Source organism: Orbicella faveolata, unplaced genomic scaffold (genome assembly GCF_042242905.1).
Source record: "Orbicella faveolata isolate gen_17 unplaced genomic scaffold, um_ofav_v1 contig_48, whole genome shotgun sequence".
NCBI lineage: Eukaryota > Metazoa > Cnidaria > Anthozoa > Scleractinia > Merulinidae > Orbicella > Orbicella faveolata.
Window position 1 is genome coordinate 3,965,001 of NW_028301578.1, and position 18,386 is coordinate 3,983,386.

An 18,386-nucleotide genomic window follows, 5' to 3' on the forward strand; every position below is an offset into this window, starting at 1 on the left:
TTCTTTACCAGCCACGAAAAACTACCAGGTGGCCTCAGAGATTCTGAAGATGAATCTGACGCTAAAATAGTTTCTCTCCTTGACTCTAAAACTGACCAACAATGAACTCCACACATACAGCTCGAAATGCCAAGGCTTTCAAAGCAAGGGAACCCTGAGAGAGATCTTGTCGAGAGTACTTTTGGCACAACGTCTGTGTCACATGGCGATCAAAGTTTTCCGCAGCATTATTACAATGGCAATGTGCAAGTGCACAATTATTTGGCTCTTCTCCATGACGCGAACTTGAACGCTTTTCAAACTTTCTGACCAAGGTTATATCTCCTTCATTTGATAGACGTTTCTTGAATTTGACTTGATTGCAATTTAATTCAGCAAATTCGCTTGCTTCGCTCTCAAATTTTTCATTGAACTAATTTTACAAACGGCGCGCATGTCATGTGATTTCCCACTTGTTGTTGTTTTTGTCACATCGACTTCCGGTCGTTTTGTAAAATTAAAATCCAATAAAATTAAGCTATATATATTTATATGGCTTGTGTTTGTAGGCGATATAACGCGCGCTCTGATTGGCTAATTGTCACTGAATTGTGGGCCATTATTCTCCCGTAATGCCCACGGGCCGATTACGGGCTTGCAAGCAAAAGGTAATTAACAAACCATCGATTTGTTTTTGGTCTGAAAATTATAGTGGCTGAGAATGAGTGACGGGGAGGAACACTCTGAGAGTGAATTTTATCACTCGGACGAGTTAGAATTTCAGGACAATTCTAACTGCAGTACTAACTAACAGATGTCCGCTTACGGGAGACTAAGAACAAAGGAAATGTCTAAATCACCAGCACTCAAAGTGTCCGCTGCCGCTTACGAAAACGTGCGCCTGCAGAATGAGTAAATACAGAGTTCGTATGGGAGTTCAAACGGGGTTTTGTGAAGGGGGTCGTACGTGCGAAGCTGTCCGCTTACGAGAGTGTCCGTTAAGAGAGCTTCCACTGTAGTTGAAATTTGGCGATTTAGGGAAATTCCGATCCCCTATCCTTACGTTTGTATTTCCGTCTCTGACTCTGACTGGTAAGTAATAGTATCTTTTGAGCTCAATTTTTATTAAGAATTTTATAAGCTTTTGGAAAATAGCCAAAAGGAAAAATTCTGGATGATTGCGGGTTAGAAATTGTGTTTCTGTTTAATAACTAGATTATGAGCTGGAGATCTCTATCATGCTTTGGATACTCACCAGATTTATCACGTATTATGCACTTACTAATGATGCTAACGAGGAGGTGAAAGACTTGTTATGAAAGGCTCATCGTCTCAAGGCTCAATGTCTGACCATCTTAATGGGAGACATGAATGCCAAGATTAGAAGCTGTAACACCGGTTATGAAGAAGTGATGGGCACACATGGTTTAGGTGATATGAACAATAATGGAGAGAGATTTCCGGACTTATGTGCAGAGGACGAGCTCGTAATTGGATGATCCGCTTTCCCTCAGAAAAAAAAAAAATACACAACGCCACTTGGGTCTCGCCTAACCCTGTTGTTGGCATCCGTCTGTCTCGGGAGACAGTGGAACTCTGCGCCATGAGTCAGTTTGCGGTTGAGTTGCAGCGCGTGCTGTGGCTGTATATATGCCAATTCTGTTGCAGGTGAGAGTCGCGCCTGGCTCTGAGGGCGGGGAATCTGCTCTCTGGCCTCCTCTCTTCGCACTGATGTTCTCTCAACTCCTCAGCTCTAGCTCGCTCCTCTGGACACATGCCTTCACGGTACGGTCCTTCTCCATTCCCTGCGGTCTTCAGCCACTACCTCCCAACCTGCCGGATCGATTTGCAGACTTTTTGTAGCGTAGAACGGGCCTTCCTGCAAGTCTGGAAACAGACCATGCAACTCAAGATAGACCACCCCTGCATATCAAGACACTACTAAATGTCAGAATGATGAGGGGAGCAGATACTAGCTCAGACCACCATCTCTTAATTGGTAAACTGCCGCTCAAACTAAGAAGATCAGTTAGACAGTACTGCGCCGAAAGAAGTAACAACACAAAGCATGGATATCTACTACCACTAAATTAGAGATTTAAACGGTTGCCTACTTACAGCAACTGAAGATCAGAGGAACAGATGGGTAGAGCACTTTCAACAACTTCCCAATAGGCCTCCGCCAACCAATCCTCTAATACTACCACCATCCAACCAGGAGATATAAATTGTGAGCCCCAGACCGAAACCAAAGTTGGAGAAGCAATCAGATCGCCAAAGAACAACAAAGCAACAGGAACCGAAAACATTCCTGCAGAGATACGGAAAACTGATATTAACACCTCAGTGAGCATGTTGCAGTCTCCCAGCAAAGATCTGGGAACAGGAATGTATACTATCAGAGTGGAAGGATGGAATCCTGGTCAAAATACCCAAGAAAGGCAACCTCAGCTAGTGTATGAACTGTAGAGGAATCATGCTTCTGTCTACAACTGGGAAAGTACCAAATATAATTATTCTAAATCGTATGAGGAATGCCGTAGACGAGACGCTGCGTGAGAATTGGGCAGGGTTCAGGCCGTCTACATGTCTGAATTTCAGTTGAGAAATAAAATATCACTTATCACTGAAATATCACAATATCACTTGCTATCACACAGTCTAAATGTGTTTCCTCTCGACACTGTGAATTGATCGTAATACAAAGATTATTTTTGAGCTATTTTGTGGTTTATTTAAGCTGTTTATTTTTCTTTTCCATTTTTCCCAACGCAAACGCGTGGTGTAAATCGGAATTTGTTCTATCCCGTACTCGCGCGTGAGGTATTTGAAAGGACACACGTGGTTAACGCTCAAGGCAGCAACGAGCATAAGGCATTATAGATTATTGTGCATATGACAAGAATGTCTGTCGAACAGCGAGTAAATGTCTTTTTTTTTTTGGAAGGAAAACGGAAGATTTTCACCCCGAAAGTCATCTGTATCATGAATATGATACATGCAGTGAGCGAGTATCGTAAACTATAATTTCGTCGAAAGGGTATCGAACCAAATATCAGCAAGCTAAGTTGTTTCCCGCCAGTGGAAGTCATTTCCTTCATTTATTTACGAAACAATATTGTGTGACATTTTTTTAGTGTTGTGGACAATGAGTTGGTCAATCCTTATTTGCATAACTCAACGGTTCTCAGCAACAGTACTCACTTTGAATACCAAATTTGTCGTTTAAGTACTTGAAGTATCTGCAAAACTGTACATTATAATGTAAACAATTCGTTACGTATCCAAATCAAGCGACGCCGTTATCACTGCCATAACATACAAACGTTTCTAGATTATTTGAGATCAACACCCTTCCCGATCGGTCCAAAACCAATGAAAAATACGGAAAGGCTGGGTAAAGTTCTCAGAAATGCCTTTCTAATCTCAGATGTTCACATTCTCGGGTTCTAAACGCATTTAGCGCTAAAAAAAAACGCCCTGATTGTGCATATTTCCACGAGACGTGAAAATCAGGCAATCGTGGACAAAATTTTTTGGGACACTTATGTAATGCAACGAATTATCTGTGTTTTAGAACTGAAGTTTGCAAAAAACGCTGCTATATCCTTTCAAAACGCGTTGCTGTCCCCCATCCCCAACCAACACAATGTTAAAAATCAGGTGAAATTGCAAGTACTAGTTTTCAACATTGTATGGGGGTTGGGGGGGGGGGGGGGGGCGAGGTTAGGCGGGTGAAGTTGTATTCGCGTCTGGCGTGTGTGCAAAAGCACCAAAAGTGTAAATTTGTCCCAAGACTTTTGTCCATGATTGAAGGTCAACTTCAGATCAAACAGCCACCCTTTGTATAATTATGGGACAGTCCCTTGTATGGAGGTCTCCACTCTATTTAAACTTCGTAGACTATGGAAAGGCGTTTGACAGTCTGGATAGAAATATCTTGTGGGATATGGTGAGCTACGGAATTTCTAGAAAGATTATAGCGTTAGTGAGGAAAACGTACGAAGGCAATGCACGAGCTGCAGCATTCTCCATGATGGTGGTTTACCTGAAACGTTAAAACGGGGCTCAGACAGGCTTGTCTGCTATCACCGTTTCTTTTCCTTCTCTCCATCGACTGGGAAATGAAAGAGACCACAATTGATTCAAGGAATCAAATACAGTCGGCCCTTGTAGACCAACTTGAAGACTTGTACCGATGATTTGGCACCTTTGGCTCACACTAACTCTCAGATGCAAGAGAAAATTACACACATTGAAGCGGTCTTATCCAAACTAGGACTTAACATCAATACTGGGAAGACACAGATCATAAGGATGAATAACAACTCACATGAGCGCATCACCGTCAATAACCACGACATTGAAGTTGTAACATCCTTGACGAACTTAGGTAGTGCCATAAACTTCAAACTTTATCTAAATCCCCTTCACAGACAACTGGAAGACGCAAAGACGCGACAGTCTTTTTGTTGTGAAGTTTATATGAAATAATTCATATATGAACTGCGGTAGTAGATGAAAGTGAAGAATGATTATCGCAGTTAATTTTTCAATTTAAGCCATTGGAAAGAAGGAACCTGAAAAAATGAGGGCTTCAACGGGATTCGAACCCGTGACCTCCGCGATGCCGGTGCGATGTTCTACCAACTGAGCTATGAAGCCACACATTGGGAGCGAGGTCAATTAATTGAGTTCATATCTTCCCGTGAGGAGTGAAATGATGTGAAGTTTATGTGAAATAATTCATATACGAACTGCGGTAGTAGATGAAAGTGAAGAATGATCATCGCAGTTAATTTTCCAATTTAAGCAATTAGAAAGAAGAAGCCTGAAAAAATCAGGGCTTCAACGGGATTCGAACCCGTGACCTCCGCGATACCGGTACGATGCTCTACCAACTGAGCTATGAAACCACACATTGGGAGCGAGATCAATTAATTGAGTTCATATCTTCCCAATGTGTGGCTTCATAGCTCAGTTGGTAGAGCATCGCACCGGTATCGCGGAGATCACGGGTTCGAATCCCGTTGAAGCCCTGATTTTTTTTTTTTTTTTTTTTTCAGGCTTCCTCTTTCCAATTGCTTAAATTGGAAAATTAACTGCGATGATCATTCTTCACTTTCATCTACTACCGCAGTTCATATATGAATTATTTCATATAAACTTCACATCATTTCACTCCTCACGGGAAGATATGAACTCAATTAATTGATCTCGCTCCCAATGTGTGGCTTCATAGCTCAGTTGGTAGAGCATCGCACCGGTATCGCGGAGGTCACGGGTTCGAATCCCGTTGAAGCCCTGATTTTTTTTTTTTTTTTTTTTTTTTCAGGCTTCCTCTTTCCAATTGCTTAAATTGGAAAATTAACTGCGATGATCATTCTTCACTTTCATCTACTACCGCAGTTCATATATGAATTATTTCATATAAACTTCACATCATTTCACTCCTCACGGGAAGATATGAACTCAATTAATTGATCTCGCTCCCAATGTGTGGCTTCATAGCTCAGTTGGTAGAGCATCGCACCGGTATCGCGGAGGTCACGGGTTCGAATCCCGTTGAAGCCCTAATTTTTTCAGGCTTCTTCGTTCCAATTGCTTAAATTGGAAAATTAACTGCGATGATCATTCTTCACTTTCAATCTTTTTGTTAACAAGCGCTCACTGGCACACTAATCACTATCTACAACAAAATAGATAGTGAGTAGCGTAGCCAATCTGAGAACGGCTTCCTAGAAAGAACGTTTGTAGATTTTTATTAAAACTCCATAGAAACACGGAGATCATGTTTTCTATTTCTTAAATACTATTCTCTCATCGTCTACAGAACGTGGCTCCTTCTGCTAAGAGAGAACGCAGCAGTTGTATCATGAATAACAGTGTTCCTTCAATCATTTATAGGCAACAGGCTTCCCGGAATCGTATGCAAGCATTTTGAGTTCTCCACTGTGTCATACGCATACAACTTTGAGTGTGAGTCTGTAGTAAGTGCCAAGTCATAAAAACAACGCCATATTTTTCCAACTTGGTTGTGTTTGCTATCAAACAATGCTCTTAGAGTTGTCCCTCAATCCGCTTTTGATGCACTGCCGTAACAGTTTTGACAGTACTCATCTCTCTTAACTTGAACTGTGGACACTGAAAAAGAGAATTATAGAACTATGACACACATCGGTGCGTTTTACACAACGTTATTTACATCAGGACAATAGCCCATTTCCGGGTTGCCTTACACCTGTCTATCAAAGTGAGCCCTGGTGCACAGTTATTCATATGAAAATGAATTTAATTTGAATGTGAATGAATTAAATATCAGTTTCATATGAAAGGATGGGCACCAAAACTCACTTTGAGAAAGAGGCTTGAGGTAATTCGGAAATGGCCTGTTGTGGTATTAAGCAGAAACAGCAGCATTACTAACAACAGTCGCCAGAAGAAGTGTAGTTCCTGTGTACACCAGTTAGTACACACGGCCTTAAAGAACCTTATTCTGATATAACTCAGTACTGATGGCAGCTATCGTGCTCCAGAGGACTGTGAACAGGATTTTTAAACTTCAAACAGACTAATTAAACACTACGTCACCATTTTATTTCCTAACGTCTCAACGTTCCAAAACAAGAAGAGAGTCTCAATAGGGTGGAGTGCCGTTTTGAAGAGTTACGGTCGAATTTTAGGTCACTTGACGATGGACGGCTAATTTTTCGAAATGACGTTTATAACATGAAATTAAAGCGCAAATTTGCCTGCTATTTTTCATAAAAGGATACAATTTTGCCCATATTTAATTAATCCATTTAGTCCTATTTTTCGCGCGTTAAAAATTAGGTCTTTGGGCTGCAAGTACGAGTCTAATTAGCGTAATTTCATCACCTTTGTTACCGCTGGACGTATTACTAGCCTGCTCCCGAGAATCATTTATAAACAGCATAACTTGAGCTTATTTGAGACAATCCTTTAGTTCTTGAGGATATCTGAGAAATTTCACGGCTAATATTGGCTTGCTAATTTGACGGTTGATGGTAAAAATATTGCGTTTGTAACGGTTGACGGTTCATGTCTTGGCCATTTGACGGTTGACGGTTAAGCCTACTGCAACCCTCCTAGAATCCCAGACCCACCTGCAAGCGAGCATGATGAAGGAGTAATGATCTGTACATCTCCAAAGATGTTATTCTTAAAGTTGTACTAAGAGACTACATTTCCACTCACCAATCCACATTCCCTCGACATCTGCTTTATTATTTTCTCGGTAATTCTAAAATTACAAACGTTCACTCGGCTGATGCTACCTTGATATGCCTGGCCAGAATCAAAGCCATCACCTTTAAACAAAACCACACAAAGAAAAGCAATTAGGGAACGCAAATTTTTAAGGACGAACGCATTCATTTCATCGTAGTTAATCGAGGGAATAATGGTTAAGAGGCCCGATAAACATCAAACAAGCAAACTAACAGGCTAAGATGTATGTTGGAAGGTCCTTGACTCTGCACATCGTTTGTTGTATGATCATAGACTGTGCATTATTACATAACGGCAATGCTTCTATTGGATAGTTGTATCAGCACACCTAACCACCTTTTGTATTTTGCCAGGTTTGTGCAGGGTCAACTCCCAAAGTAACCTCAAAAAAAAAAAAACATACAGCGAAGAACTTTGCCAGGTTTCATAACCATTTCTCTCTATTAACTATGGTTTCACATACTACATACATACATGAACACTGCAATGTACTGAAATAATTTTTTTGTAGCTGAAGGATGATAAATATCAGTCGACCATTTGTGAATTTCAATCCCTGTTCCTCTAGAACAGGTTTCAAGATCGAGATCATGATAAAGAGTAAGCTAGTATCCTTCTGTTTTCTTACTGCTACATTGAGTAGACTCGGGAGCACAGAAAGTACAACAGAGGATTAACATAAACTGAACTGAAAAAAGGTCTAAATAACCCATTTTCAGGCCTTTTGGCTCCACCGTTGACAGACCAATGAGGAAAAAGTGAAGTCAACCCCCACCCCTGTCTCCCAACCCCTAGTAAAAAAAATCTCAGTTGCCTTTCATCTGTTACAGGTGTCACCACACAATCAATAACCTGTACATGTCTTTCAATGGAAAACTGGTCTAAGATGAAAATGATACCAATACTAAATGGTTACTTAAGAGGTCCTAATTTTGCAATACAGACCGTCCAAACTGCTCAAAACATTGCCCAAAAGAGAACTGTTTGCTCTTAAGTACAGTCACTAGAATTTTCCTTCATGATAGGCGAAAAAGTGGAATTTTTAAAACCACTTCAAACGAACGACCTGCAAACGGTCGAAAAACGTAAGTGAATTCTTGACTTTTGCACGCGCACTTTTAGCGAGAATGGCCTACAACGACACATAAATTTGTCAGCAGAATTTTTTTTTTTTTATATACAAGCCGTTATAACAAATACTATTAACTTAATCGGTCCGTATTAGAAAATAATGGTCTCGTTCTTTTTGTAATTAGCGAGTCGCAGCAAAAAAACAAACAAACAAACAAACAAACAAAAACAAACAAAAAAAAAAAGAACGACAGAAAGAAAAAAAGAACTCGACATACATCTCTCCAGAAAGGACCTCATGCAAGGTCAATAACAAATAAACCCATCAGCTACTGTACCCAATGAGTCTTTTTCCTGGCCCAGAATAAACTTTCCATTTGCAGCGATTGTCTGACCGGTCTGGTAGTTAGTTACACACGTCAGCTTGATCCCATCTACAAACAAACACGCCTTTCCATCCGTGTTTCTCCATGTCAGGGAGAGGTGATGCCAGCCATTGTCATGCAAACCAGTTGACAAAGTGTAATCTCTGAATGATGAGGCACGGTCAATCATTGACATGTTTCCCTCAACTTCCTTCCCCGATTTATTACATTGAGCCTGGTTCTTACTTCCCGAGGAACTATCCCCCCTTGAGAAGACCAGAGTGGAGAAGAGTGGATTGAAGTGGAGTGGAGTGAAATGGAGTAGAGTAGGGTAGGTTTTGTTTGATTGTTTAGCCATTTTGTTCTAGAACAACAAAACAGGGCATAGATTTTTAACAGTTCGGACTGCCGGTATGGGGTACTTACTCTGCAGGCTAGGCTTACGATTGGGTAAGTTGTTCTCGAAGAAACTAATAATTTTTCTGCATTAACATAAAAGCATTTGAAGCCCTTCTGTTATCACACAGCCACTGTCAAGACTTAGGTCTTATTAACCGAGCAGGAGGTCTGTAAGGGAGAATCTTGACAGAGGTCGTGATTACAGACCGAACACAGTGAGGTCTGTGCACACGACCGGGGTCAAGATCCTCCCAGTCCTTGTACAGAGCAATATGATAAATTATAATATATATTAAACGCTCCCGGCCCTATGTTAATTATATACCAAGAAACTATTATTATAGTCTCTTCCCTATAGAGTCCTGAAGTGTGACGTCACGTTACCATGGCGCCAAAAATTCCTGTTCTAAACAAACGCTTGTCATATTGCGCATCCTTTTCGTAGCTTTTATATTGAATAGGTCAAGGGTGTAATTATCGTTTAGAAAAGCACCAGGAGACTTCGTATACGATTGACGTTGTAATTCACATGAAAGTTGTAAAACTGAAAAGGAATTTGAAAGGAAACAATCGAAATGGTGCATTGCTTCGCGCCCGAGTGTGACCATCACTCGGAAAGCCATACGTGCCGGTTTTTCGGATTCTCTAACAAGGAGAAAAAGCTGGATGAATACAGAAGATGGGTTCGCCTACTGAGGTTAGTAAAGGTCAGAGGTTTAAATACTTATCCCGGATCATGATACATACGTTATAAGAAAAGTACGTTTGCACGCAGTCGCGTTGATGCATATAGACTGTCACCATCTTTGTTATGAAACTAAGTTCAAGCTCACATTTATTACGAAGTTCATACAGTTTGCTTACTATTTGTTATGGGTTGTCAGGTGGCCTTTCTGCAGATTTTAAATGTCTTTCCTTGAAGAGGAGAATTAACGTTTGACTAGCTTGAAATTAATGTTAGATACTACAGGTTTGGTTGTAGTTGCTTTTAATAATCCAGCTTTATACGTTTACCAATGCCCACAGTATTTGCATTTTATTTTATTTTAAAAGAAGGTGGTTTCTTTTCAAAATATGCAGCTAAAATAATCCTCTTTCCGCTACAGGAGACAAGATAGAGAGCCAGGAAAACACGCCCGAGTCTGCAGTTGCCATTTCAGAGATGGAAATAAAAGCAATGGTCCTGAAATTTTCAAGAGAAATCAAGACAAACTCTTCGCTGCAGAAGAAGGAAAGCCAAAAAAGAAGAAAAAAATCGAGCCAGCAAAGAAGGAGTCAAGAAGACACTGGGGAAATTTTGGAGAGACCATCAACAACAAGAGAAATTATCCTGGAAGCAGAACTGCAACAAGCAGAAAGGGACCTAATGGACCTTAAAGAAAAAAATGACTACTTGCAAAAACATTACACAGTGTCAGCAATTGATGAAAATGGTTTAAAGATGGAGACTGGGCTTCCAACAAAGGAAGTTTTTCATATTGTTGTTAATTATACATGCAGGTTCAAACAGGCCATCAATTACTTTGCTGGTTGGAAAGTTGAATCAATTACTTTTGAAGACCAAATATTTATTACCTTGATGAAAGTAAGACAAAATTATACAAACCTTCACCTTGCACAGTTATTTAATTGCAGTGTATTCACAATAGCAAATATTGTAACAACCTTCATTCATGTAGTGCACTCAATTTTATTTAATGACCTCATGACATCAATTCCAAGTAGGGATAAGAACAAGTTGTCTGCCCCATCTTCTTTTAGTCAATTTGGTTCTTGTAGAGTTGTAATAGACTGTACAGATATTGAGATTGCCACACCTGGGCTAATGAGCCAGCAAAATGCTACCCATTCTAACTATAGGGGAATGCATTCCTTCAAAGTTATTGTGGGTGTAGCCCCAAATGGTATTATTACTTATGTAAGTAAACTTTATCCAGGGTCGATATCCGACAAGGCAATTGTGCAGCAATCAGGATTGCTAAACCACCTAACTGCTGGAGATATGGTCCTGGCAGACAAGGGTTTCGTTATACAGGACCTTGTACTAAATGGTGTTTCTGTAAATATACCACCTCTTTTAAACAATGGTGCATTCGCCGAGAGTGAAGCAAGGGCAACAAAAGCCATAGCAAAATGCAGAATTCATGTTGATCGGGCAAATGCTAGGCTTAAGGACTTTAAGATCTTAAGTTTTATACCCTCATATTTGCGTTGTCATGCAGACAACATATTTCAATTGTGTGCATCACTAGTCAATTTACAGTTTCCTCTCATCAAGGAGGGATGTGAGGGTTATGAATTTGATTAATAATAAATATTTATTGTTGAAATGGAATTAAGTATTAACTAGATAAAATACATTAGTTATTTGGAGTGAAATAAATCTGCAATCATTAGTGGATTTACATCATGTATATCTTCACCCGCACAATGAGGGTTAACACTAACTTAAAAATAGTCTTCTGGCTGGTGTATACAGAGTGCACTCTTACACCCTCGCCCACCCTTATGACACCCAATGAATAATCATGAATAAGTGCACTTTAAGTGGGTCAGGTGTTTATTTTACAAATTAAATTTTAATTTTAAATTATCTACACTAAGACAGTGAAAGATTCAGACCTTGAGGTAATGTCGGGGAAGGGGGGGGGGGGGGGTAACTTTCAAAAATAAGTTTGCACAACAAAGTATCCAAATGCCCTGGCTCTGCAGGACTTCCTCAGATTGTGCTATTTTAGGGGTTCAATTTCAATTGCCCGACAAACATTCCCAATCTTTTCTAATGGGATTACCCCAAGGAAATACATAAAGCCCAAATTCTTTATATTATTATTATAGATGACAATCATGTAAGGTTATAACTGTCCCTCAACAACCTTTGGGAAGAGGTGATCAAAATAAAACTGCATAAGCTTTGGAATGTTTTCACTCCAGGTTTCATCCCTTGCTATTTTTAAAACTACCACATCTTTAGCTGTCCAGATAACAAAATAAAAAAAACTTCCGGCGAGAGAAGTACATCTCCCCTTGAATTTGATGCCAATAAACATGTTCTTTCTTCAAAGCATATTGGCCACCTTCAGTTTTCTCCAAGCAGAAATTGGGAGAGGTGTTGACTGCCTCTTCAATTGTCATGTTTCTTTCCGTGTAGGGACACTTTGCTTCCTAAACAGAATCTTCATCCACTAGGCCATCAGGGGAGGCAGCAATAATTCCGGAAGCATCCAGCCATATTCCAGTTTCCAGGACAGTCTTTCCAGTTAACCTTGTAAATGCTCTGAGAGCTTCTGTTTCATTGTTTACCCCCCACTGTACTGCCTTAACTCGGGACAAATCATACTCCCCAAGGAGTCGTTTCAGAAGGGATGGAGTGACCCTTTTTGCCTGCAAAACAGAGCTAGAATTGCTTGCAGTCAGTCTTCCTCTTCTTGCAAGATGCCAGGTTGGGTTGTCTCGCTGGCCCACAGTCATTTCACTGACTAAGACGATATCCCTTTCGTCGACCTTGGCTTTACGTACCAAGCAATCCAGCTGTTGTTGGGACCCTCTGGTTTGAAGAAACTCGTCTGAATAAATAATTTCTTCAATTGTTGGAGTGGGCAGTTTGGCTTCGGGTGCTGGTTCAGGACTCATAAGCCAGCACAGACCATGCAGTGAATCTACCACACTCTTTCAAGTCTTCATAGAGTGCAGACCGATCTAATGCATCAGGAGTTCTGGAAATCGCCACATACTTCTTTGGCAGCGGAAACATTTCTTCGACTGCCAGCAGTGACAGGGAGCTGTTTGACTTCCTCTTCCTCCATTGGCACTCGATGTCCGTGCGTCTGAGGTTGTGAATGCCGTGGATAAAAAGTGCAGCCGCGTGGCTGCATTTGAATTTACCCCTTGGACATTCACACTCCGTGGATTTTATGTCAAATTGCTCATTTAGGTATATCTAAAAGGGTTCAGATGAGAAGTACAACATAAGGAAACTAAGTGAACGTAATTTCTCTGATAGACGTACGTAGCTTTACGATTTTCGGACGAAAAAGGCCTACACGCTTTAATTGGTTCAAGGAGCCGTAGAAGTTGTAATAAATATAAACTGACTAACGCTGAATTGTGAAATTTAAGGAGAAAACAAGAGGATGCGTGCTGAATATCTACAAATATTACTTCGGCAACTGTTTAAAAACGATCGCTCTACTCACCGTGATTTTGTAGACCTTTTTTTTTTTTTCATGCTTGCATGGACCTCTCCGCGTAGAACACCCTGTTGGTAACTGAATGACTCAATATGATCCGATTTATAATGATTTTCTCCCCGCTCAATGGATTTTTTTTCTTCAAAGAAGAAAGAGATCAACGAAGCGATTGAAAGCGACACCATTTTTCTCGCTGAGCGCGTTTGTTTAGAACAGAAAATTCTGCTTCCATGACAACGTGACGTCAAAGCTTTAGAATTCTATATATAGGATATATATATCATTGAACCACGCATGCACTTTTCTCAGTTACTGCTGTATGGAATTCTCGCTTACCGCGAGAAGTACAAGTTTGCGGTGAAAGGATCTCAGCGTTCCCATGAAAGCCATGTCGAAATGTTCTCCAGTCTGCGGCATTCCCTAAATCATGAATGCATGACTTTGCCTTTTCCTTTATCACATGGTTGGCCATTTTTGTGCTCCATATGTTTAAAGATGCCACTTTTCCTTTGAAGGACTCGCCAACTGTAAATCCTCCGCCGTAAACTCCCTGGGACTGCCCAACAACTAGTTTTCCAGGACGAACGCTCAGAGTTTGACTCCAGGCACCACCGTGAGCCATAACGGCTCCATCAACGAGTACATCCCAGAGACCTTGAACGTTCTCCAAGCTCACACAGATATGGTGCCACATGTTGTCCACTAAAGGAGCCATATAAATCAATCTGAGGAAAAGATGAAGTTGGATTATCTTACAATGAGAAGTTCGACTACTGCTCGAGATTAAATTAAATTTTAGAAATAAGTAGAGTTTCATGTACAGGATAGTCACAGATTTATAGTTCCTATTAGTGTGATCGTATGGGTGAGGGTAGTTCTGTAAGAACTGTATGTTGGTGAGTAAACCTCCTCACTAAGGAACTATCAAAACTGATGATTTTTGTCCATACGAAAAATGAGCCTCACCTTTGGTCTTCTACCAAAGTTAGGTGACATTTGTACATTTGCGGACCACACCTCAACCTCAAATCTCTTTTGTCGTCAGGTGTCATGTGAGAAAAGATGGTTGCCCACCCGACAAGAGCACTCTTCATCCAGAAACACAAAGTGAATTGTTGTAACGCTTCGTTAAGTTCACTCTCGATATAACCTGTGGTGCTTTCTTCGGGGAATAGAACTTCGTAATCTTGAGCTGTGCCTAAGTTAATTTGTGAATATGAGCGGTTAGCAGTAATCGCCAACGATTACGAAATAGCCTCTAAATCACAAAATTAATCAAATTTATGCTATCCTTTTACGGCAGTTTTTTAAATAACACATCTTATGGCGATTTTGCTGTAGTTAAGTGCTAAAATTATGGCTCATTACCCTTGCTTGTCCTGCTTATACGAAGTACTTGAAGTGCTTCAATATTTTCGGGGGTGGAGAATACTTCCTATAAAGGACTGACTATACGGGGGGGGGGGGGGGAAGCTCCGCCCGAAAGGGGTCCTTCTTCAGGCTGGTTGTATATAAAAGGACATAGAAGGGCAGGGTTTCCTCGAGCTGAAGTACACGAAAAGGGTATAGTATGTTAAAAGAGCTTTAGTTTCAAAATCTCTCGTTCAAGGATAATTTTGACGAGGAGGTGCGAAGGCCTTTTTGTTTCTTTTTCTCAGAAACGTAACGGTATTGTTTTCAGTTCAGTGGTGAACTATTTACATAGTGATTTGTAATATCCAATCAGAGTAAAGTTCGTAATTAGTGAGATTAAGCATGACGTTACGTCAAACGACAAAAATGAATCGTTAGCTGTCTGTGTAGTAGAGTAAAAATATTTGTATTTGCGGTGAATAGTAGGAGACATTTTTGTATTTCTGTGAGGTTTATTTAAGGATTAGACGAAAAGAATAAAGAATCAGAGGTAATCTTTGCCGTTTGCCGTCTGATATAAACGTTATGCTTATACTCTCTATTGTTAATGTAAATACGGTGGAAATTTGGTCATCGCAACAAAATGTGGCGTTCCGAACGTTTCAGTTGCTGCTTTATTCGAAAATGGGGAATTACGACTGAAACTCTCGTTTCTCGGTATTAAAATACACAGGAAAACTACACACTGGACTTCAGTTCGGATAGTAATAGTGGAAAGGAAGTTTATTTTGGAGGGCGATTTGTCCACTAATACGATATTTTAAGCCGATGAAAGCCGTTCGTTATGTTTAGTTCAACGAAGAAATGGTACTGTTTTCCATTTCAGAGTGATTTATTGACATAGTGGGTGTGAATGTTATCAACCAGTTACGCTTGTAATTCACAAGGTAAACATGTTCAACAAAAATAACTTGTTGTTTCGTTTCCTCAGAAACAGTCAAACGAAACGGCATTGTTTTCAGTTCAGGGGTGAACTATTTACAAAGTGGAAGTAATATCCAATCAAAGTAAAGTTCGTAATTTTTAATGTAAATACGGCGGGCAAGATTTCAGCCAAAACTGGGTGTATCGCAACAAAATGTGTCATTTGCAAAATTTCAGTGAAACTCTCGTTTCTCGGTATTATCTTTCACAAGAAAACTGCGAACGGGACTTGAGAGTGATAGTGAAAAAGAAATATATTTTCGAAGTAGAGGCGCCGCCACACCACGCGATTTGTCCACCAATGCGACATTTTAAGCCGATGGAAGCAGTTAGTTTTGTGTAGTTCAACCAAGAAATGGTACTGTTTTCCGTTTCAGAGTGCATGATTTATTGACATAGTGAGTGTGAATGTTAAACGCTTGTTATTCACAAGGTAAACATGTTCAGCAAAAATAACTTCTCGAAACTAAATTTTATTTCGTGGCACGGAAAGAAAAGGAAATTAAAATGTTATGCAGGTAGAAATAATGGGCGCCTTAAATGTTCCTAAATCTTACTGAAACGATGTATTATAGAGAAACGAAGATATCTGTTTCCGTGCTTGATTTAAATGTGATTAAGATCAAAACTACGGCGACATAATTTTGGTCAATCAGAACACTTGTCAGGAATAACAATCCCACCCCGTTTCTATGGCTGTTTACGGGAAAAGATCACGCACTTGGAGCGTTTGGACGATACGACAGATACGATATATTGTGGAAGGTAACTAATTCATCATATTGCAATTTATTGAATTAACGTTGGTATATTGCAAAATAGGCACAATATGGCTTTTTAGGATTTCCTCATATCGTAGGTGTGGACGTTTTCCAGATTTAGTTGAATTTCTCGAATTTTCCGCCACAATTCCAATAGCTTTACTTCTTAGAGCGCACTTTTAAAAATAAGTAAATTTGTATTTCGACATACCGCGGCATTTCAAGAGCTGGTTTCCATGAAAACACCAATAGCATTTGTATTTTAGCTTCATAATATTCAACCGAAAGTGGAGGAGTAATTGCACAACTGTCCTCACACACGAGGCGTCCTTTTTGAAAAGAAAAATACACCGCGTCAATGACAACGAAACGTAGAGTGCCGCATCCATTCGAGTCAAGACCTGCCCGGCAGAAAAATGGAAAAATTATGCGTCAAATGCTTTTGCCTCTTAGCTTTATTTAGCCTGACACACAATACTCTGAATTTCTGACAAATTTGGCGGGGCTGGGCAACCCGCTTCCCAAAGCACTTACCCTATTTAAGACCAAAGTTTGCGATTTTTTTAACCTATTTATGGCCTGACCCTTAAATTAACACCTTGTTTCAGGCCTGCCGTACTTCTCTAGTTCAGAATGATGTTAAAGGTATTGTTAATGGCTTTAGTTGCTGGTCTTATCGATAATGATGAAAAAAGTAGCTTCTTCTAAAAATCATACCTCATTCAAGACTAGAGTGCAAAAACCATAGCCAGTCTAAGACCAAAATGACCAAAATCGATACTCTACTTCTGACTAAAATGTCTTAAAAAAACACATGTCCCTCTGACGCTGGACATACCTATATATAGCCGATACAAGGAAGCACCCCTCCCCGCCTCCCCTAGGGCAGAGTTTAAGAGTAGTATCACAAGTAAATACATTTCGAAACGAGTTGACTGTAATAACTGGTACATGTGTAGGCAACATAAATTAATAAGCCCTTGCACTTTTACAGTAGGTTCAGTACTAAACCTCAACTGGACGAAAAACCCAGGCTCTGCGACGCATTAGCACGTACCCCCCCCCCCCCCCCACCCCAGGACTTCTCCTGCACAAGATATCAAAACCCCAGCCTTTCTCAGACTTTGGATATCTTTCCGGAAATGAAACACTATTTCTTTCTGAGGAATTGCCGGTTTTCACATGACGTCACTAAAATTCAAACTACAAAACTATTCATCTTCCTGAGATTTTACTTTAATAATGTTTAAGAGCAGCTGAAAACTAATATTCATAGAAAGTTTTGCTCCGAATGGGTTCTTGGTTTTGTGATAGACTGCGCTTGGATTTCTAAGCTTTTGCGTGACGCGGCATTTACATGACGGCGAAGAGAGCTGTCATGTTGGTTAAAAAAGTGACTTACTGTGGGGAATTTGGCTATCTGAACAATTCTTGTATTAGAAAAAGTATTATTTTAATGTTTTAGAGTTCCTCGAGGGATAAATGCACGCTTTTGTTGCAAAACTCAGTGACAGATGTTTCTGTTGGTTTCCGGCCGCCATGTTGGTGCCCATCCGGATGGGCACCAACATGGCGTCTCCATACAAATCTCTGTAAATTTAGATAAAAAGTTTTTCCCCATATCTTGCATAAGAAAAATTGTTGTGACCTGAATCTTGGCGAGAGTCTTGGCATATTTACCTTCTTTCTTTTCTCAGATTCTGGACTTTATCTGTTCAACAGTTTTGATTTTATTTTAATCTATTTTTCATGGCGTGACACTGAAAACCATTAATAGCTTCTTGTTGGGTTTTTAAATTATATCCCCCGAGGCTCACGAACGACAACAGAGCCAAGGCTAAATAAGTTTAATTAACTTAGCTTATATCAACAAACCCATGGGAAAAGCTAAGCAGGATTTTTCTTTTACTTACTGGTCCAGTTCTGACATTTGTCGCCCATTCTCCCGTCAACACAAACACATTTGTACCCAGATCCCTCCATGCAAGAATCTTCACACGTTCCGTTATTTATGCAAGGCAATGAAGCACAGG

The 18,386-nt window shown here is 40.1% G+C and overlaps 1 protein-coding gene, 2 long non-coding RNA genes, 1 other non-coding gene and 1 pseudogene across 4 annotated transcripts in view; 3 read left to right on the plus strand and 2 right to left on the minus strand.

Moving 5' to 3' along the window:
- Positions 1-18,386, plus strand: part of LOC149096035 (uncharacterized) — a 263,969-nt gene that overhangs the window by 155,419 nt on the left and 90,164 nt on the right. The gene's annotated exons all lie outside the window — the stretch shown is intronic.
- Positions 1-18,386, plus strand: part of LOC149096043 (uncharacterized) — a 110,336-nt gene that overhangs the window by 53,822 nt on the left and 38,128 nt on the right. The window lies entirely within an intron of this gene.
- On the minus strand, positions 4,572-4,644 carry Trnaa-ggc (transfer RNA alanine (anticodon GGC)). Its single transcript has one exon. It is a non-coding gene; the product is annotated as a tRNA-Ala (tRNA).
- LOC149096049 (uncharacterized) lies at positions 9,578-11,409 on the plus strand. The gene is made up of 2 exons (XM_089281636.1): positions 9,578-9,762; positions 10,172-11,409. The coding sequence occupies exon 2, from the start codon at positions 10,228-10,230 to the stop codon at positions 11,371-11,373; it is 1,146 nt and encodes a 381-aa protein (XP_089137762.1). The 5' UTR covers positions 9,578-9,762; positions 10,172-10,227; the 3' UTR covers positions 11,374-11,409.
- Positions 11,824-13,550, minus strand: LOC149096050 (uncharacterized; annotated as a pseudogene).

Excerpts from the sequence above, each read along its gene's own strand:
- LOC149096049 (XM_089281636.1), top strand. The coding sequence starts at position 10,228 with ATGGAAATAAAAGCAATGGTCCTGAAATTTTCAAGAGAAATCAAGACA.